This window comes from Eleutherodactylus coqui, chromosome 2, assembly GCF_035609145.1.
Source record: "Eleutherodactylus coqui strain aEleCoq1 chromosome 2, aEleCoq1.hap1, whole genome shotgun sequence".
Lineage (NCBI taxonomy): Eukaryota > Metazoa > Chordata > Amphibia > Anura > Eleutherodactylidae > Eleutherodactylus > Eleutherodactylus coqui.
Window position 1 is genome coordinate 291,194,672 of NC_089838.1, and position 21,718 is coordinate 291,216,389.

Here is a 21,718-nt window from a genome sequence, read left to right on the forward strand (position 1 = left end):
AGACAGTTGGGATTTCCAAAAGTGATTGCCGTTATTCGTTGGTTGGGGTTTCCGGTGCTTCCGGAAGTGAATGGTTATGCGGCAAGGGTTAGAGTGGGTGCTGCATGTGTGTGTGTGTGTGTGGGGGGGGGGGGGGGGCTTGGCAGTCGCCAAGCTTGGAAAATGAGGAGGGATATTCAGTATGACATTTTGCGGGTTGGGTGCACTCTTTCCTGGTATGGTTGTGGTTTGGTTCGAGATTGTGCCGTGAAGACGCCAGGTTGGTGTAGAAGCTCAGCAATGCTAGGATTAAGCTGAACAGATACATTTCGGCTTTGTGGTGAAGAATGGGGGAGTGAGTGTGCAACACGTGGAGTTTGAGTCCGGGATGAGTAATTTTTGGTTGTCAGATGGGGTACATTTAAAATGATGTGGGTATCGATATGTGGGCCCTGAATTGAAGGAAGGCATTGAGAGTGCATTGGTTATTGTGGGGTCTGCGCAGGCTTGAGGGGCACACCTTGCTGGCTATGGCGGGTGGGTGGGGGGCTTGTAGTCAGTTTATATTGGCTGGGGAGGTGGGAGGTGGGGTTTCGGGGGGGTATGGCCTCAGCTTTAGTGCTCCCTCCTTTATGCTGTTTTGGTTGGTGTCTGGTGCTGGGAACATGGCCTGTGGGGGAAATCCCTCCAGGCCGATATATTATATGTCAATATTAGCCAACTAAGGTGGCTAGTGGTTCCCCTGAACCAGTCTGTGTGGTTGGGGACGAGGTTTGGTTTTAACATGTTATTTTTAAGCACCAGATTTTCAGATTTTGTGGCTTCAAGAAGCTCCCCTCATATTTTTCAAGAGGAAAAATTATAATTTTGATTTATTAGTATGTTTTAATAAATTGTTGCTGTGGCCAGTTTATCCAAAACTCTGAGTCTGGATTTTTATGGAATTAAGGTGGGGATATTTGGTTACAGCGGTCAGTGACTCTGACTAACCCAGGTCATGGTAGTGCTTAATCTTTTTAGTGGAGTCTTCGACGGTTGCAAGTATTAAGTTGCTGAGGTAGTATTCGTACTTGGGCCGTACTATGTAAGGGTGCTGAAAGACGCCAGTACTATAGATGGCACATGATAGGTGGGGCCCTGTGACAGATTTTGCATTGGGGCCCAACAATAGTTTATTGAGACAAAAATTGGTTCCAACCTACTACACAATAATTGGACCTTAAAAACATCCTAATTCAATGCATATGTAATAAAAGTAGGCACGGGGTAAGATAGCGCACATTACCAAGACATTCTCCATTTGGGTAAGTGATGGTCATCTTGTCCTTGACGTTAAGGAAGTTGTGGTCACATGCACAGTAGTAGCCATGGCTTGTTTTCTTGCAGGAGGAATTAGCTGGACATTCAACCAGAGATTGATTGCACTGAGGAAAATCAATGGCTTCTAAAGGCAGGCGAAGATATCCTAGTAAAGAGCATTCAACAAAGAGTTATCTGTAACATCTCAGGAAGTACATTGTATATACACTAATGGCCGCCTCTAGAATATGATCTCTACATACAGTGATTTTATAGTATGCCTCTCCTACATTGTATTCATCCACCAGAGGTGTAGCTATGTTTTCCTGCACCTGGGGAAAAAGATCCAGTTTGCTCCACCACCCCCCTTCCACTTTTACACACAGGTAAGTGCGAGTGGCACCTGAGAATCTTGGGTCATCAGTCAGCACATGGATGCTTACTGTATCTATGTGCTGTCTAATCTGTATGAACAGGGCACATTGCATGCTCTATTTTCATCTGTGATATGGAATAGAATAGGACATGCAGGGATTTGTTTCTTACAGCTTATCAGTCCTTGTGAAAACTTGACCATGTGAATAATCTCATCTATATATATCAAGGTGAAAGCCCTCACTGACTGACTGATGCACTCACTGACTCGCCACTAATTCTCTAACTTCCCGGTGTTGTAAAAACTTGAAATTTAGCATGACCATTCTATCGGTGCAAAATAGGAAACATAAAGGGGTCACAACTCGATTATTCAATGCTAAGTGCAAAAGTAAGTGACCTCCTATGTCATGTAACTTCCCGATGTTGTACAAACTTGCAATTTAGCACGACCATTTTATAGGTGCATCCTAAATAGGAAAAGTAAATGTGTCACAACTTGATTATTCAATGCCAAGTACAAAAGTAAGTGACCCCTATGTTATGTAACTTCCCGGTGTCGTACAAACGTGAAGTTTGGCAGGAGCATTCTTTAAGTCCTGAATAGGAAAAGTAAAGGGTTCACAACTCGATGATTCAATTGTAAGTGCAAAAGTAAGTGCACCCCTATGTAATTTACCTAATCTAATTCTCTAACTTCCCAGCATCGTACAAATTTGAAATTTGGCACGACCACTCTTTAGGTTCTACATAGGAAAAGTAAATGGTCACGGATCGATTATTCAATGCTAAGTTCAAAAGTAAGTGCACCCCTATGTTATGTAACTTCCCCGTGTCGTACAAGTGTGAAATTTAACAGGAGCATTCTTTAGGTCCTATATAGGAAACGTAAATGGTTTGCAACTTGATTATTCAATTCTAAGTGCAGAAGTTAGTGACCCCTTGGTCACTTACCCACCAGTAGTTCTGGTGAACATGTTGGGAGAGCTGGGCTTTTAGCACAGAGCCTCCTGTAGTCCAACCTGCTATACTTATGTCAGGCTCAGTTTATCTGCAGCATTCATCACACACGCTGGCAGTTTATGCAGAGATCCAATCACTTGCTGAATCTTCAGTACATAGCAGTGTACAGCTGCATGGTAGCGTGTACCATTTGCAGCAAGTGTTAGTCATGACCCTGACATTTGTGCATTATTAGCAAGGCAGGATAGTGTTTCTTTTAGACTGGTTTTGTCTAATACAGTGTTTCCCAAACTGTGCTCTGCAAACAGTCTAGGTTTCCTAGCACTACTCACCGCTGTAGCAATGTTCGGACAGGTTTTAGTGAGAAACAGCACCTGCAGTGGCATATCAAGGCGGATCATATGAGCTGCGGTCATGTAATTTGTGTCGCTATGCAACCTCAGATCCTGTTCCTCCCTACAGCCTGCCCGGATGCTGTTGCAGAGGTGAGTAGAGTGGGGACCAATGGCAGAGGGTGGCAATGGGGGACCCTATTACTACTGGAGCTGCAATAGGGGGTCACCTATTACTACTGGGTCCGCAATAGGGGGTCACCTATCACTACTGGGGCCGCAATAGGGGGTCACCTATTACTACTGGGGCTTTAATAGGGGGTTACCTTTTACTACTGGGGCCACAATAGGGGGTCACCTTTTACTACTTGGGCCACAATAGGGGGTCACTTTTTACTACTGGGGCCACAATAGTGGGGGTCACCTTTTACTAATGAGGTTGCAATAGGGGGTCACCTATTATTACTGGGGCCATAATGGGGGTCATGTTTTACTACTGGGGCCACAATACGGGGATCACGTTTTACTACTGGGGTCACAATGGGGGGGGGGGGGCACCTTTTACTATTGAGGCTGCAATAGGGATGGGGGTCACCTTTTACTACTGAGGCCGCAACAGGGGGTCACCTTTTACTACTTAGGCCGCAAGAGGGGGTCACCTTTTACTACTTAGGCCGCAACAGGGGGTCAACCGCACGACCCTGCGTCCACAGCGCACACAAAAGTGTCCCTGCGCAGCCTTCAGCTGCCCTCATGCCACACGCTGGCCTCATAGCCACACCACCCTCATGTCTATTTATAAGTGCGTCTGCCATGAGGAGGAACCAGAGGCACACACTGCGGAGGGTTGGCAGGGCCAGGTAGCGACCCTCTTTAAAAGGGGGGGGGGGGGCGATAGCCCACAATGCTGTAGAGAATCGATAAGAAATTGACATTCGATCTTCATTCCAACCCTGTGCCACCTCCGTCAGGAGCTGCAAACGTGGGCATAAAGGGGACTCAGCTGTCAGCCCAGCACTTCTACACATCTCCACAATGTAGCAATACTCGGTGTGGGAAGTATGTGAGTGGGCCCTGGGTCAGCCTCTGTCACAGCAAACACCTTGTGTGGCCCAAGGTGCTGTGAGTGACATAGCAATGGGGACTCCATATGTCCACACACTACTCATTCTGTTTGGGTGTCGGATACCTCATCGACAACGCAAGGGGTAAACCATCTGCACTCTGCACCCTACCCAAGTCTGTCAGTGTTTCGGGGACAGACAGGTAAAACACCTCTATGGGAAGTCTGTGTGCACCCGCAGCATGGGTGGCTAGCAGGAACACACAGACGGTACATAAAGAAATCCTATTGCAGTGCCCCGGATAGCTGAGGTTACGTGACAGGAAATACATGTTGGCTGCGGCCCACACGCCATATCCTAGACATTCTTGTTTTTTTTTAAAACTGCCAGGCAGGTACAACTCTGCTATGGCAAGTCTGTGTGCACCCACAGCATGGGTGGCTAGCAGGAACACACAGACGGTACATAAAGAAATTCTATTGCAGTGCCCCGGATAGCTGAGGTTACGTGAGAGGAAATACATGTTGGCCTCAGCCCACAATCCAAGCCCTAGTCAGTCTGGGTTTTTTGGGCGGGCCAGATAGGTAGAACACCGCGATGGGAAGACTTAGTGCACCCATAGTATACACAGACCCCTGTAATATTCCTGTAGCAAAGGTATAAGCTGACCACAGTAACATTTATGTTGTAGAAGTCTAGGGAGACCCCATTAACATTTCTGTAGTAACAGTATAGACAGACCCCAGTAACATTTCATTAGCAGAAGTATAGGCAGACTCCTGTAACATTTATGTAGCAGCAGTATTGGCAGACCCCTGTAACATTTGTGTAGCAGCAGTATATGCAGACCCCCTGTAACATTTATGTGGCAGAAGTATAGGCAGACCCCAGTAACATTCTTGTAGCAGAAGTATAGGCAGACTCCTGTAACATTTAAGTTGCAGCAGTATAGGCAGACCCCAGTAACATTTATGTGGCAGAAGTATAGGCAGACCCCAGTAACATTCTGTTGCATACGTATAAGCAGACCCCTGAAACATTTATGTAGCAGAAGCATAGGCAGACCACAGTACCATTTTTGTAGCAGAAGTATAGGCAGACCACTTTAACATTTATGTGGCAGAAGTATATGCAGACCCCAGTATCAGTTCTGTAGCAGCAGTATAGGCAGACCCCAGCACCATTTCTGTACTAGAAGTATAGGCAGACCCCAGCACCATTTCTGTACTAGAAGTATAGGCAGAGCCCAGCAAAATTTACGTGGCAGCAGTATAGGCAGACCCCTGTAACATTTACGTGGTGGCACTATTGGCAGACTCCTGTAACATTTACGTGGCAGAAGTATAGGCAAATCCCAGTAAAGTTAACCGGGTAGCAGTATAGACAGACCCCAGTAACATCCTTGTGGCAGCAGTATAGGAAGACCCCTGTAAGATTTACGTGGCAGAAGTATAGGCAGAGCCCTGTAACATTCAAGTGGCAGCAGTATAGGCAGACCCCTGTAACATGTAAGTGGCAGCAGTATAGGCAGACCCCTGTAACTGTCTTGTAGCAGAAGTATAGCCAGGCAGGCAGACCCCAGTAACATTTCTGTAGTAAAAGTATAGGCCAACCTCTGAAACATTGGGATACCATGAGCGTAGGCGAAGGCCGGAAAAATTAGTTGGATAAGAGTGTAGGCGTGGGCCCCAAAAATTAGTGTACCAAGAGTACAAGTGTACCTCTGAAAAATTTATCAACCGAGAGGGCAGGTGAAACCCATAAACATTTTTTTAAAGATACAGCTCACTGTTGCTTAATTTGTAACAGAGCCTGGAGGCAGCCCTGTTGAAAAAAAATGGTTCATGTTACAGTCTCAATACTTTTGAAACTTAGAAAAATTGTAAAGTAAATTGGTAGATGTAGATGACCCTTTTGGGCGACAGAAAAATTGGCCGTTCAGCGCGATGACATGTTGTTTCTGGAGGAGGAGTAGCAGGAGGAGGACTAATGTCAGAGACAGATTGACAAAGCTAAATGCCCCGTTTAACCGGTGATATAGAGGAGAGTGCTTTTATCTGTGGTTGCAGCGAAAAGAATCTTTACATACCGCTGCTTTCCGCTGGTGGAGAAGAGAAGTCTGGGGAAATCCAGGCTTTGTTCATCTTTATGAGTGTAAGCATGTCGGCACTGTCAGTTGACAGGCGGGTACGCTTGTCCGTGATGATTCCCCCAGCTGCACTAAACACCCTCTCTGACAACACGCTAGCGGCAGGGCAAGCCAGTACGTCCAGGGCATACAGTGCAAGTTTGTGCCACGTGTCCAGCTTTGACACCCAATGGTTGTATGGAGCAGAGGCATCACGGAGGACGGTGGTATGATCGGCTGCGTACTCCCTCACCATCTTTTTACAGTGCTCCCTCCGGCTCAGCCTTGACTGGGGAGTGGTGACGCAGTCTTGCTGGGGAGCCATAAAGCTGGCAAAGGCCTTGGAGAGTGTTTCCCTGCCTGCGCTGAACATGCTGCCTGATCTCCGCGCCTCCCCTGCTACTTGACCCTCGGAACTGCGCCTTCTGCCGCTAGCGCTGTCAGATGGAAAGTTTACCATCAGTTTGTCCACCAGGGCCCTGTGGTATTGCATAACTCTCGAACCCCTTTCCTCTTCGGGAATGAGAGTGGAAAGGTTATCCTTATACCGGGGGTCGAGAAGGGTGCACACCCAGTAATCCGTAGTGGCCAGAATGCGTCTAATGCGAGGGTCACGAGAAAGGCAGCCTAACATGAAGTCAGCCATGTGTGCCAGGGTACCAGTACGCAACACATCGCTGTCCTCACTAGGAAGATCACTTTCCGGATCCTCCTCCTTGTCCACAGGCCATACACGCTGAACAGATGGGAGGCAAGAAGCATGGGTACTCTCTGCAGTGGGCCCCGCTGTCTCTTCCCCCTCCTCCTCCTGCTCCTCCCCTTCCTCCTCCTCATCCTCCTCCTCCAAAACGCACTGAGATATAGACATGAGGGTGCTCTGACTATCAAGCGACATACTCTCTTCCCCCATCTCCTGTTCCGACCGCAAAGCGTCAGCCTTTATGCTTTGCAGCGAACTTCTCAGCAGGCATAGCAGAGGAATGGTGACGCTAATGATTGCAGCATCGCCGCTCACCATCTGGGTAGACTCCTCAAAGTTTCCAAGGACCTGGCAGATGTCTGCCATCCAGGCCCACTCTTTGGTAAAGAATTGGGGAGGCTGACTCCCACTACGCCGCCCATGTTGGAGTTGGTATTTCACTATTGCTCTACGCTGCTCATACAGCCTGGCCAACATGTGGAGCGTAGAACTCCACCGTGTGGGCACGTCGCACAGCAGCCGGTGTTCTGGCAGATTAATCCGATGTTGCAGGGTCCGCAGGGTGGCAGCGTCCGTGGTGGACTTGCGGAAATGTGCGCAGACGCGGCGCACCTTGCCGAGCAGATCTGACAAGTGCGGGTAGTTTTTCAGAAACCGCTGAACCACCAGATTGAATACGTGGGCCAGGCATGGCACGTGTGTGAGGCTGCCGAGCTGCAGAGCCACCACCAGGTTACGGCCGTTGTCACACACGACCATGCCCGGTTGCAGGCTCAGTGGCGAAAGCCAGAGGTCGGTCTGCTCTGTCAGACCCTGCAACAGCTTGGGGGCCGTGTGCCTCTTGTCACCTAGGCTGAGTATTTTCAGCACGGCCTGCTAACGCTTGCCCACCGCTGTGCTGCCGTGACGCGCTGCTCACATTTCTTAATTGAGAGGTAGAGGTTGCGTAGGAGGAGGAGGAGGGGGAGGGTTTAGAGGAGGTGGCATAGACTGCCGCAGATACCAGAACCGAGGAAGGACCCGCAATTCTGGGTGTGGGTAGGACATGTGCGGTCCCAGGCTCTGACTCGGTCCCAGCCTCCACCAAATTCACCCAATGTGCCGTCAGGGAGATATAGTGGCCCTGCCCGCCAATACTTGTCCACGTGTCCGTGGTTAAGTGGACCTTCCCAGTAACCGCGTTGGTGAGGGCACGATTGATGTTGCGGGAGACGTGCTGGTGTAGGGCTGGGACGGCAGATCGGGAAAAATAGTGGCGACTGGGAACCGAGTAGCGCGGGGCCGCCGCCATCATGTTTTTGAGAGCCTCCGTTTCCACAAGCCTGTACGGCAGCATCTCCAGGCTGATCAATTTGGCAATGTGCACGTTTAAAGCTTGAGCGTGCGTGTGCGTGGCGGCGTATTTGCGCTTGCGCTAGCGACAGCTGGACGCTGCACTGAGAGACATTGCTGGATGGGGCTGAGGACAGCGGAGGTGAGGGTGTGGGTGCAGGCCGGGAAGCGCTCGTGCCTGTGTCCCGAGAGGGGGGTTGGATCTGAGTGGCAGGTTGGGGCACAGGGGGAGAGGCAGTGGTGCGACCTGGAGGCAGTGAACGGCCTTCGTCCCACCTTGTGGGGTGCTTGGCCATCATATGCCTTCGCATGCTGGTGGTGGTGAGGCTGGTAGTAGTGGCTCCCAGGCTGATCTTGGCGCAGCGCAGGTTGCACAACACTGTTCGTCGGTCGTCCCCGCTCTCACCAAAAAACATCCACATCTTTGAAGACTTAGGCCTCTGCAGGGTGGTTTGGCGCGAGGGGGTGCTTTGGGAAACAGTTGGGGGAGTCTTCGCTCTGGCCCGGCCTCTACCCCAGGCCACCGCACTGCCTCTTCCAACCTGTCCTGCTGCTGCACTTGCCTCCCCCTCTGAAGACCTCTCCTCAGTTGGCTTAGCGAACCAGGTGGGGTCAGTCACCTCATCGTCCGGCGGTTCTTCCTCCGAATCCTCTGTGCGCTTCTCCCTCGGACTTACTGTCCTTAGTACTACCTCACAGATAGACAACTGTTTCTCATCATCATCAACCTCCTCACCCACTGAAAGCTCTTGAGACAGTTGCCGTAAGTCCCCAGCCTCATCACCCGGACCCCGGGAGCTTTCCAAAGGTTGGGCATCGGTCACGACAAACTCCTCAGGTGGGAGAAGAACCATTTTTTCCCAATCAAGGCAGCGGCCCGAGAACAGTTCCTGGGAGTCTGCCTGCTCATCAGAATGTGTCACTTTCATGGAGTGAGGAAGCTGGGAGGAAGGAGGAGCAGCAGCCAGAGGATTCAGAGTTGCAGCAGTGGACGGCGTAGAAGACTGGGTGGTCGATACACTGCTGGATGCATTTTCTGCTATCCACGACAGGACCTGCTCACACTGCTCATTTTGTGATAAAGGTCTACCACGTGGACCCATAAATTGTGATGTGAAGCTGGGGACCCCAGAAACTTGCCTCTCTCCGAATCCCGCAGCAGCCGGCTGCAATTCCCCTGGATCAGGAACTTCGCCTGTGCCCACACCCTCACTTGGACCTCCGCGTCCTCGCCCGCATCCACGGCCACGTCCTTTAGGCCTACTCCTACCCCTCAGCATGGTGTATTTCGAATACAGCAGACACAGAGTGGTGTAAAAAATTAGACAAATATTGGCCTGCACTTGGAGGCTGACAGCGGTAATGTAATGCACACTGTAGGCCGAAAAAATTATACGCTTGCCTGCAGAAAGGCCTAGCTGGCTAATAGTGAGCCACTACATAATAATAAATAATAATAATCTTTATTTGTATAGCGCCAACTTATTCCGCAGCGCTTTCAGGCATGGATAAATGCAAAACAATACAACAATTACAATATAAGGTACATTGGGTTAGACACAAATGGGTTGAGGGTGGTACAGGAGGTGCAGGGGTTGGGGAACATAGGCAATAGGAAATTTTATGTACAGATCATTTATCAGAAGGCAAACAGGGTGGAGCACCATAGGGAGGGGCGGGGGACTAGGTCAGGAGATTTGGTATGCTTCCCTGAAGAGGTGCGTTTTTAAGGCACGTCTGAAATTTCGTGCATCGGGAATTGTCCGGATGCCTTGGGGTAGAGCGTTCCAGAGGATGGGTGCTGCTCTGGTGAAGTCCTGTAGGCGAGCATGAGAGGTTCGTATTACAGGGGTGTTTAGTCTGAGGGTGTTAGCCGATCGGAGTGAGCGGGCTGGGTGGTGTACTGACAGGAGGGAGGTGATGTATGGTGGCGCAGCGCCATGCAGAGCTTTGTGAGTGAGGCAGAGGAGTTTAAATTTAGTTCTGCAGTGGATGGGCAGCCAATGCAGCGACTGGCATAATGCAGAGGCGTCTGAATAACGACTGGATATCTTCCAGCAGCCACGCAGTAAACTGCACACGCTCACAGGTAGCCCTAAGGAGGATTTTTTGGGAAAAAAACAGCAGCCTAGATAGCATGTATATGTCTTTCCCTCTATCAGCGGCTGTGGCCGTACGCTGTGCGTGAAGTTGACGGGACGCACAGAGCTGTGTAAAAAATTAGGCAATTATTTGCCTTCACTTGGAGGCTGACAGCAGTTATGTAACGCAAACTGTAGGCCAAAAAAAATTATACAGTAGGCTGCAGAAAGGCCTAGCTGGCTAATAGTGAACCACTACAACTCCCAGCAGCCAGGCAGTAAACTGCACACGCTCACAGGTAGCCCTAAGGAGGTATTTTTTTTTCAGATGTTTTTGAAAAAAACAGCAGCCTAGATAGCGTGTTTATGTCTTTCCCTCTATCAGTGGCTGTGGCCGTATGCTGTGCGTGAGGTTGACGGGACGCAAAAAGCGGTGTAAAAAAAGGCAATTATTTGCCTGCACTTGGAGGCTGACAGCGTTTATGTTATGCACGCCGTAGGCCGAAATTTTTTTACGCTAGGCTGCAGAAAGGCCTAGCTGGCTAATAGTGAGCCACCACAACTCCCAGCAGCCACGCAGTAAACTGCATACGCTCACAGGTAGCCCTAAGGAGGATTTTTTTTCCAATTTTTTTTTTTTAAACCAGCAGCCTAGATAGCGTGTATATGTCTTTCCCTCTATCAGCGGCTGTGGCTGTACGCTGTGCGTGAAGTTGACAGGACGCACAGAGGGGTGTAAAAAATTAGGCAATTATTGGCCTGCACTTGCAGGATCACAGCGGATATTTAATACACTTTGTAGGCCAAAAAAATTATACGCTAGGCTGCAGAAAGGCCAAGCTGGCTAATAGTGAGCCACTACAACTCCCAGCAGCGACAACGGTAATGCGCACGGTCACAAGTAGCCCTAAGCAGGAGCTTTTTTTGGGGACTTGTTGACAGGATTCTACATTAGCACTGTCCCTGCCTTACCAGTACAGCCCCTATACTCTGCATAATTGGCTGCAGACTGAGAACACAATAGTCTGCAGAGCCCAAGATGAAAAAAAAAATTTGTGCAAAACTGCTCCCAGCAGCCACAACAGTAATGCACATGGTAAGATGTGGCCCTAAGAAGGACCATTGGGGTTCTTGAAGACGCTGACAGTAGCCTAACACTCTCCCTATAGCAGGAACAGCAGGAACAGCACTCTCCCTAATCTCTGCCAGCATGTGTCTGAGGCAAGCCGCGGGCGGGATTGCTTTAACTACTCGGCGGTCACTAGATCTCGCCAGCCACTCACTGCAGGGGGTGGGATAGGGCTGTAACGTCACAGGAGGAAGTTGTAATGCCTTCCCTGCATGTCTATTGACCAGAAAATGGCACAAAACATGCAGGGAAGGAAATGGAATTGACTCGAGTACCGCGTGGTGCTCATCTCGAGTAACGAGCATCTCGAGTACCCTAATACTCGAGCGAACATCAAGCTCGGACGAGTACGTTCACTCATCTCTAGTTGCAACCCTTTAAATTTTCAAATATATAGTATGCAAAGAATGGTCATGGCAAATTTCACATTTGTGCGGTAAAAATTTGTGTAATTCTTTGTTGCATCGGGAAGTGAGAGAATTAGATTCCGTACGTAAAATTTGGTCACTAATTCTTTTGCTTTTAGAATTGAATAATCGAGTTGGGACCCAATTACTTTTCCTATTTTGGACATAATCTATGCTTGTGCCAAATTTCATGTTTCTACGACATCGGGAAGTTGGAGAATTAGTGGCGAGTCAGTGAGTCAGTGAGGACTTTCGTCTTTATATATATATATAGATTTTAATTTCTAGAAAAATCACAGGAGAAGGGAAAATTTTACAGAAAAGTATGGCCATATTCACTTACCAATATAGTCGTAGAATGAAGTTATGGAGGCAGATACATAATCTTCCACTAGATAAAGAAAGACCAAATGCTAGATGGAGAAACTAAAAAAGTTGCAAAGTACTAAGGAACAACGCTCACATGACCAATCTACAGAGAGGGGAGTGGCTACCCAATGCTGCACCTGCATATAGATAAAGCCTAATAAGGGTGCCAGGCCAAACGTGTATCACTCAATGCATATCCAAAATCTACAGATAGGGATAAAGCGCGCTGAAACATACCAAAGAGCAATCCACATTGGCACTGACACCCCGAGCTCCCCTAGTATCAAAAGCCGAATAGCATGCTGCAGATGATAAGATATTGATAAAAACAAACATCCAGACAGCTAAAGTGCAACATGGAGGAGCATCGTAAAAGTGCAAAACATTGAAAAGAGGCCAAACACACATCTACAGACGGGGAGGGGCGTCTGCCTAGCACAAAAATTGCACATGGATAAACAATACAAAAGGAGTTGGGCATATTGATATGTGTGGTGCACCTGCAGCGAGCAGGAGTTGGCCAGGGTAGTTCGAGTGGGATTGTTACCTTGGGCTTGGCCATGGTGGTGGCTACTTGGCGTAAAATGGTGGCTCGTGCAGCAGCCGGATTACACAAGGGTTGTTATCGGTAGCTAGAGCAATGATGCAGATTCGGTGTGACGCCAGTGCCTATGAGTTTAATGTCGTGGTGAAATAACGAGACCAGTCCAATTAGGTTACAGTAAAAATACACAGTTTACTGAATATCATGGTTTGGGTACATTATCCACACTTGACAGTTTAGCCAGTAGAAGAACAATCTTCACATAAACATGAAATTATAGACATTGATTCCTGTACTCTCTCCTGGAGGATAAGGTTGTTGCGCTGGGAGGTTATTTGTGGAAAAATGGAGGGAATAGTGCAGGCTCTCCCATGGACACACTGGCTTTTGACTAAGCAGCGATATGATAAACTCATGGTTACAAGGCCTGATTTACTTCCAGCTATGCAGGGCCTCCCCTTACTTAGATTCCTTTTGGTAGGGTGGGAAAAGATTCTCCTGCGGCTGGCTCCATGACTTGAATTCTCCCAGACTTCACTAGACTTGATCTAGCCTAGGTTAAGCTGGACTTGACTTGAGCTCAGAAGTGCCTTGAGCTCAGCCTCGACTTCCTTAGACTACATTTTTAGTCTCTGACTGACTTACTCATTCCCCCTAACCACACCCAAGTACTGACTTTTTGTATTGCCCCATTAACCAATCCTGAGCTAAAGGGAAAGCTCTCCATCCAATCACAGGGCTAGACAGAGATGACTGACAACACACAGAGTTGGTTAGGATGAATTGTGCTCAGTCATGCACATGTTAGTCAGGCTAGACACCAGATGTTGAACTGTCTAGGTCAATACACATAAGTTAACACAATTGACAATACGTTTACACATGTACACACACCACATGAGGTAGCTATTAAAATGCTGTGGAATCTCAACTCTGGGCCATTACACACCATACGGGCTTACAGCCTATGGCTGGATTAACAGGAGCGTATATCGCTCAGGTTTTCACGTGGTTTACAAAGCATCAGTGCACATGGGCCTATTTCCACAGCATAAAAGCGCCCGGCTAGCCAAGATACTGCATTTCGGCCGGGCGCTTTCAAGTCCTCTGGGAGCCTATAACAGCTGCCGGAGAAGGGAGGTGGGAGGGAGTTTAGCAGTGTGACTGCTAAACTCCAACCCTCTTCCCTGCTCCTCTCCGCCCCTTTCTAGCTGTTTGCAATGGGAGGGACGGAGCTAATCACCGCTCTGCCCCACCCCCTACCATTGCTGGCTGCAACAATGAGCAAAAAGGTGGGCAGGAGATTAGCACACTAGCTCCTACACCGTCCAGCCTCCTCCTCTTGCCGAGAGACAGAAGAGGGGGAGGGTATGGGAAAGGGTGATAGTTCAGCAGAGCTAAAGTGTCTTCCCCTTCCAAACAACATTGCGGGTTCGGCGTATATGCTCCGGGCTTGGGCCATCTGAATGGGCACACAAACATAAAAACGCATACATCCGTATGAATTCAGCCTATTAGTTACGCCATTGTTAAATCAGCGGGCTGCTCTGTATCTCAAAGGCGAACCACTTTGGTGTCGACACCCCAAGCTCCCCAGCATGTAAGGTCAATATGCCAAATAAGTGATATACATGGTAAATATCGATGTATTGGTTAATATTTTGGCCAAAGCACAGAAGCTCACAAGCTGTTGTCAAGGGTCCTCATTTTCATCTTCACAAGGGGAAGGGAAAAATTTCCAAACTCACAGAAAAGTATAGCCATATTCACTTACCAAAATAGCCGTAGGACGCAGATAGGGAGGCAGATCCATAACCTTCCACTAGATAAAAAGAAAGACCAAATGCTAGATGGAGGAGCTAAAAAGGCGCAAAGTACTAATGAACAACGCTTATATGAACAACCTACAGAGAGGGGGGGGCAATTTTTTTTTTAGGTATTTTTTTAGGTAATTTGTGTATTACACCACAGTAAGCTGGGTACTCATTTTACCGACCTCAGAAGGATGGAAGGCTGAGTGAACCTTGAGCCGGCTACCTGAACCAAGCGGGGATTGAACCTGCAACCTTGTGCTGCCTTAACGCTCTGTGCCACACAAGGCCCCAGGGCACTATTACACGAGGGCAATATTACATAAATTTAGTGCATCAAAAACTGCACGCAAAAAACGTGTGAATGGATGAATTTTGTGCACGCAAGTGCCAAAGCTTAATTAGCACTAAAATCACCCATTCACAGGATTGGAGACTCCGCTTTCCTGTTCCGTTCAGGAAGTAGGGAAGGGGAATCCTTGCGGCTGAACGGATTAGTCTCTGGACGTAATAGAACAGTGCCAGTGGGACTCCATTGTCTATAATTGCTTTTGGCCGAAAGAAAAATCAACGCTTTTTCTTCCTGTATTTTGAGCCGGATCTGTAACGGAATCTCCAGGCGATGGTTCCGCTGCAGATGTGAAACCGGTCTTACACCAATGCAGCGGTCAAGACACGAGGTCCCCGCTGAGGAGGTTGTGGGAGTAGAGATGGCACTTGTCAAGGTGGCTCTACCAGACTCCTCCGCAGAGGGACGCACAGAACCTTGGCCAAGGCACCGTTAGGCCTCATCCAGGCAATGCTGGGCCAGCGGTTACCTAATAGTTGTGTAGTGGACTAAAGAAGTTTTCACTCTTGACGCCACCGTTTCTTCACACCGTTGATCATCCGGCGGTAGAAATAAAAGAGTCCACGCATGATTAAACTTGGAAACTCAATCACTGGGAATGGACAGTGACTGGAAAACTTTACTTCTTGTTTGGTAGAATACAGCTTTACTCGCCAGTGCAGAACAGACAGTTTAGCAGACGCTCAGGGAGGAGGACACAGGGTGAAACTGGGCCAACAGTCGCTCTCTGTATAGCTCTTTTCCTGGACCAACACTCCGGGATGCAGAATAACACCGAAGGGGGACACAACACTCCGCAGACACTCACTTGAAGCTCAGCAGATTAACTACTGCACGGTGGACTCCTTTCCTTCTCTCCCTCCTCAGAGGTGGTTCCCGGAATTGTGGACATCAGGATACCTCTCCTCTGCTTCCTTCACTTCACCACATGAGGGTTGAAGGTACTCCCATTTGGCAGGCACTCTCACTCCACTCTCAACCCTTGAAGAAGATAGAAGACTACACCTGGCTCTCAATCACTCATATTTATACTCATACAACACCACATGACTAGACAGACTTGATACTTTTCCAGACATGTCCCAGCTACTTTCAGTCATTAACCTCTTGCATGCTGCAGCTGTGCAATATAACAGAAGACAAGACAATTTGCACAGTGCATGCACATAAAAGACTTGAATTGTATAACAATTACGGAGGGACCAGAAATAGGTGTTTTGGGCCACTACACCAGCATGGTCGATATCACTGTATACAGGAGATGTATATACTTCTCCCTGTATATAGTGATATGGACCATGCTGGTATAACCTGGGTATCTCCTATGTATGATTGCAGTTTTCACACAATTAACCCCTTAAGGACACGGCACTTTTTCCCCCCATTTTTGTTTTTTCCTCCCCCCTTTTAAAAAAATTGTAACTCTTTTATTTATCCATCAGCGTAGATGTCGGAGGGCTTAGTTTTTGCATGACAAGTTGTATTTTTCAATGGTACTGTTTAATGTACCATATAATGTACTGAAAAACTTTTTAAAAAAGTGGAGTAAAATGGAAAAAAAAAACTTATTGCTGCATTCCCCACAGATTACTTGGGGGTCACAACAGTACTGCACCCTGTGATCAGCTTGTTTTCGGGGAAGAAGCAGTGCAAAATCAAAAAACATGGTGGGAGCTCGCCTTTAGGGTCACAGAGTGTCATGAATGACTAAACAGCTAACAAGAGTAAAAAGGGATTGCCAACTCCTTAAAGTAGCAACTGTCATGAGACAGGAGCAAGTCAAAAGAGATTGTCTGGCCACTTAAAGGGGTTGTCCGGTTACCGGACAACATTTATTCAATGGCACCAAGTGTTGTAAAATAACAAACAGAGCAGTACTTACCTGTCTTCTGCCATTGTATCTCTGCTGTCCTCCTAGTGATTGTTGTGGAAGATGAAGTCAGTGAAAGTCACCTGCCCACTGCAGCCAACCAGAGGCAGCAGCATTTCTATTCTGAACTCCTGGCATTATGGTGCACAAGACACAAGGAGAATGGGCGGGGATGCTGCAGCTGTCTGGTGACTTCTGCTGACATCATCCTCCACAACAATCACTAGGAGGACGATGGAGCAATGGCACTGGATCCCCACGGCAGAGGATGGGTAAGTACTGCTCCTATTGTTATTTTAAGTCACTTGGTGCTATTGAATCAATGTTATCTGGTAACTGGACAACCCCTTAAAATTTTTAAAACACCACTAAGAATAGTGTAAAATAACAAACAGAGTAATACTCACTATTCCCATAACTACACTTCTCGTGTCCCCTGCCGGTCTCACAACATGGTCATGTGACCTCTGTAGCCAATCACTGTGATGCGGAAGTACATAGACTGGTGGGGAACTTAAAGTATTGAAATGGGATTGGAAGGTTAGCATTTGTTTTTTCTATTGAAGTGGCTGATCAACTTCTTTAAGTAAGTGAATCATTATGTAAATGTGGTAAAACTAGTGAGCGCTAAGAGTTCATGGGGGTCCATAGCTCAGCTGAACTAAACAGATACAAGTGTGCTCATCAAGGGTTTATAATGTACAAAAATTATATTGGAAATACCGTATCGGGTCGTGTTTGCAAATAGATCGTATTGGAGTCGAAAGAATTTGATTCGTTGTTTCACTTGATCCAAGAGTTCTTAGACTGGTGCGGCCAATATTACTAAACCCAAACATATTGCCACCTTCTGACCAGATACTTACCTGCACATACATAGAGTCCATTTTCATTGACCCTAAGGACAGATCCCCGTCTACAGGCACATGGGGAGCGGTTCTCTCTTCTACTACAACGTTCTGGAGAATAAAATATAAGGATCAGTGAAAAATTGACAGAGTGCCTGGGTATGTGATATGGGAACTATTTTATACCCTTGTGAGGCATTTTCATCCTAAAAAGTTTTAGGCACTCATGGGCTTTCTGTGCAGAAAAACGCACGGACGACTTCTATTGCAGTCAATGGATTTCATCCGTACTGCCATACTCCCAGAGCCGGGGTGTCATGCACTGCACGTGCGCGCCAGGCGAGATACTATCGGCGGATCCGTAGAGGTGAGTATTGGTCTCTGGGGGCACCAGGTCTGATTCCGCTGCGATAGTTTGCAGGCGGAATCTGACCCGGCCGTGGGCAGGAGGCCTAAAGCATCCTGATTCAGTGCATATGTAATAAAACAAGGCATGGGGTAAGACGGCGCACATTACCAAGACACTCTCCACCCGGGTAAGTGATGGACATCTTCTCCTTGACAATGAGGAAGTTGTCATCACATGCACAGTAGTGGCCGTGGATTGTTATCTCGCAGGAGGAATTAGTTGGACATTCATTCAGAAAAAAATTACACTGAGGAAAATGAGCGGCTTCAGGAGGCAGGTAACGAAGTCCTAGTAAAGAGCATACAGCAAAGAGTTATCTGTAACATCACAGGAAGTACATTGTATATACAGTAATGGCCGCCTCTAGAATCTGATCTCTACATACAGTGATTTAATAGTATGCCTCTCCCACATTGTGTTCATCCACCGGAGGTGTAGCTATGCTTCCTGCACCCGGGGCAAAAGATCCAGTTTGCTCCCCCCTTCTCCACCTAACTGAAATTTAAGGGCTTGTACACACAGGTAAGTGCGAGTTGCACCTGAGACTCTTGGGAGCAACTTGCATCAGTCAGCACATGGACATTAAGGGTGCCTTCAAACTTGCGATCGCAATATAGCTTCGTATTTTTAGCGCAAATGTCAATAGGACTTTCTAATGTCGACAACACATCGCGCAAGTTTGTGCTTTGCTATCTTTGTGCGTTTTTATCATTAGAAAGTCCTATTGACATTTGGTTTAAAAAATGCGGCAATACTCCATTTGCAAGTGTGAAGGCACCATTACTGTATCTGTGTGCTGTCTAACCTGCATGAACAGGGCACATTGCATGCTCTACTATCATCCATGATATGGACCAGAGTAGGACATGCAGGGATTTGTTTCATACAGACCATCCAGCCGTGTGAAAACTCACCCATGTGAATAGTGTCATAGGCTATAAAGGGTCCGTGTGATATACAGACAACACACAGATGGGAGATACGCTCAAGTCAATAAGGGCTCATTCACATGGATGTATGCAATATTGGTGCATATTTAGGGTGGCCTCACATGGGTGTATTGCATCCGACTCTTTTTATGCGTGTATTGGCGTATTTTACTGCATTATTTGTGCTTTCTGGAAGGTTTTTCTTTGCACAGGAGATACAAACTACTCCAGATTTAAATGGCTATTTAGCTTAATGAGTTTCACATGTGTTCTTCTTGCAGTGGAGTTACGCCACGTATTGTGCATCGTGCACGTATTTACGCACCCCCCCTAAGTGTGCACAAAAGTAAAGCATGCAATATTTTTTTCCAAATGTGTGAAGTGCATGTGCATGAGAAGGAAGTTTTAGCACAGAGCCTCCTGTATATCCGTCCTGCTATGCTTATGTCCGACTCAGTTTATCTGGCAGCATTTATCACATCTCTAATCAACAACATTACTGTGACCCTTTTGAGATCACAGACTCCATGTGCGTCATTCACTATAGATTTAGTTAGTTGTCTGGGACAAGAAAAGGTTAACTGATGACTTATTCCTGCTTTCTCTTTCGTTAACACTCTCTCTTTTTCCTCTTCTGACTCTCTCTCCAGCACAAGCTTGGTTTGTACTCACATTTGGATGTTGCTTCCCACAGCACCAGCTATAGTAGATAATCTCCTTGGGCCACCCGAGTCTCTATCTCAGGTTCCTCTGGACTAGACTTTCTCCAAACCTGGACTAGACTAGCTAACCCCACCCACGTCCAGCCTTTAATACCCTTCTCACTAACCAATCCTGAGCTAGGGGGACACTGACTAACCAATCCAATGCTAGCAAAGGATGACTGACAAGAGTGAGAGCAGGTTAAGGTGTATTTTGCATAGTCACGCAGTGTTAAGTAGTAGCAACACCAGACATTAACCCATTATTAACCATTTAAAGTAATACACATAATTTCATACCATTATACACACATTTTCACACTAAAAGAACCATATCCACATACATTATATCAGATGGAAATAGTGATGCTGTGTGACCCCAACTCTGGGGTACTACATACATATCAATAAAGGCTATTTTGTAAGGGGACCCAACTAACTTTAACTCTATTTGACCCTTGAGCCCCCCAAATTTTTGTTTGCATTATCAATAGTTTATTGGCAGGTGTTTTCTACTTCAGACCCCGAGGAAAAGGCAATGGCAATAGCTTTTGAATGAGAGCCATGGCCTCTTCTCAGCTCTGTGATGTCATGTTTATTGGTCAAATGGCTTGAAAGCAGATCAGTACCATTCAAGTGAATAGGATTAAGCTGCTATACTAGGCATGAGAGGATAAGAAGGAGGAGGGGGTTGAGGAGGTAATAGACAGATAAATGTCCCACAAGTTTTGAGGGTACCATGAAACATGGGCCACCCATTTCAACTTCATGTCCCATGTCCAGGACATTAACCCAGTGTGCTGTTAAAGAGATATAATGCCCCTGGCCAAGCTTTCTGGACCACATATCTGGAAGTCTTCATGGTGTTCTGTGCCCACATGGAGAAGAAAAGATAATACATTTATTAGGGCACAGTATAGATTATAATTTATTTCTTGGGTCACAGCTAGAGATGAGCGAACGTACTCGTCCAAGCTTGATGCTCGTTCGAGTATTAGCGTGTTCGAGATGCTCGTTACTAGAGGCGAGCACCACGCGATGTTCGAGTTACTTTCACTTTCATCTCTGAGATGTTAGCGCGCTTTTCTGGCCAATAGAAAGACAGGGAAGACATTACAACTTCCCCCTGCGACGTTCAAGCCCTATACCACCCCCCTGCAGTGAGTGGCTGGCGAGATCAGGTGTCACCCGAGTATATAAATCGGCCCCTCCCGCGGCTCGCCACAGATGCATTCTGACATAGCTCAGGGAAAGTGCTGCTGATGCTGGAGCTGCTATAGGGAGAGTGTTAGGAGTGATTTTAGGCTTCAAGTACTCCAACGGTCCTTCTTAGGGCCACATCTGACCGTGTGCAGTACTGTTGAGGCTGTTTTTTGCAGTGTTGCACCTTTTTTTTTTGTATATCGGCCGTGCAGAGCATTGCGTCCTCAGTCTGCAGTGATTTTACATAGTATAGGGCCAGTAGTGCTGAGGCAGGGACAGTGAAAAACGTGAAAGACATATACTGTCTATATAGGCAGCGGGCTTTTCCCAAAAAATTTGGGCTAAAAAAATCTATTTGGGCTGCCTGTGACCGTCCTGAGTGTACTGCGTCTCTGCTGGGGGTAGTAGTCCTAATTAATACGCAGCCAGCTAAGTGTTACAGCGGGCTTGCGCAAAATTCTTTCCTGGCTCTGCTGTGCGTTCCGTAAGCGAAGTCAGCCTCCAACCACAGGCCAATAAGCGGCACATTTAATTACAGCGTTCTGTTTCTGCACTACTGGTAATACACCATGCTGAGGGGTAGGGGTAGGCCTAGAGGACGTGGACGCGGGCGAGGACGCGGAGGCCCAAGTCAGGGTGTGGGCACAGGCCGAGCTCCTGATCCAGGTGTATCGCAGCCGACTGCTGCGGGATTAGGAGAAAGGTACGTTTCTGGCGTCCCCACATTCATCTCACAATTAATGGGTCCACGCGGTAGACCCTTATTAGAAAATGATCAGCGTGAGCAGGTCCTGTCGTGGATGGCAGAAAGTGCATCCAGCAATCTATCGACCACCCAGAGTTCTGCGCCGTCGACTGCTGCAACTCTGAATCCTCTGGCTGCTGCTCCTCCTTCC

The 21,718-nt window shown here is 47.5% G+C and overlaps 1 protein-coding gene across 1 annotated transcript in view; it reads right to left on the reverse strand.

Annotated features, from left to right (window-relative positions):
• Nucleotides 1–21,718, reverse strand: part of LOC136610193 (adhesion G protein-coupled receptor E1-like) — a 151,833-nt gene that overhangs the window by 97,522 nt on the left and 32,593 nt on the right. The window contains exons 5-9 of the mRNA XM_066589435.1: nt 18,098–18,277; nt 17,599–17,691; nt 14,477–14,524; nt 12,133–12,180; nt 1,265–1,444 (exon numbers count right to left, since the gene is read on the reverse strand). Of these exons, the coding sequence (XP_066445532.1) occupies nt 1,265–1,444; nt 12,133–12,180; nt 14,477–14,524; nt 17,599–17,691; nt 18,098–18,277 (549 nt within the window). The remainder of the gene's footprint in view (nt 1–1,264; nt 1,445–12,132; nt 12,181–14,476; nt 14,525–17,598; nt 17,692–18,097; nt 18,278–21,718) is intronic.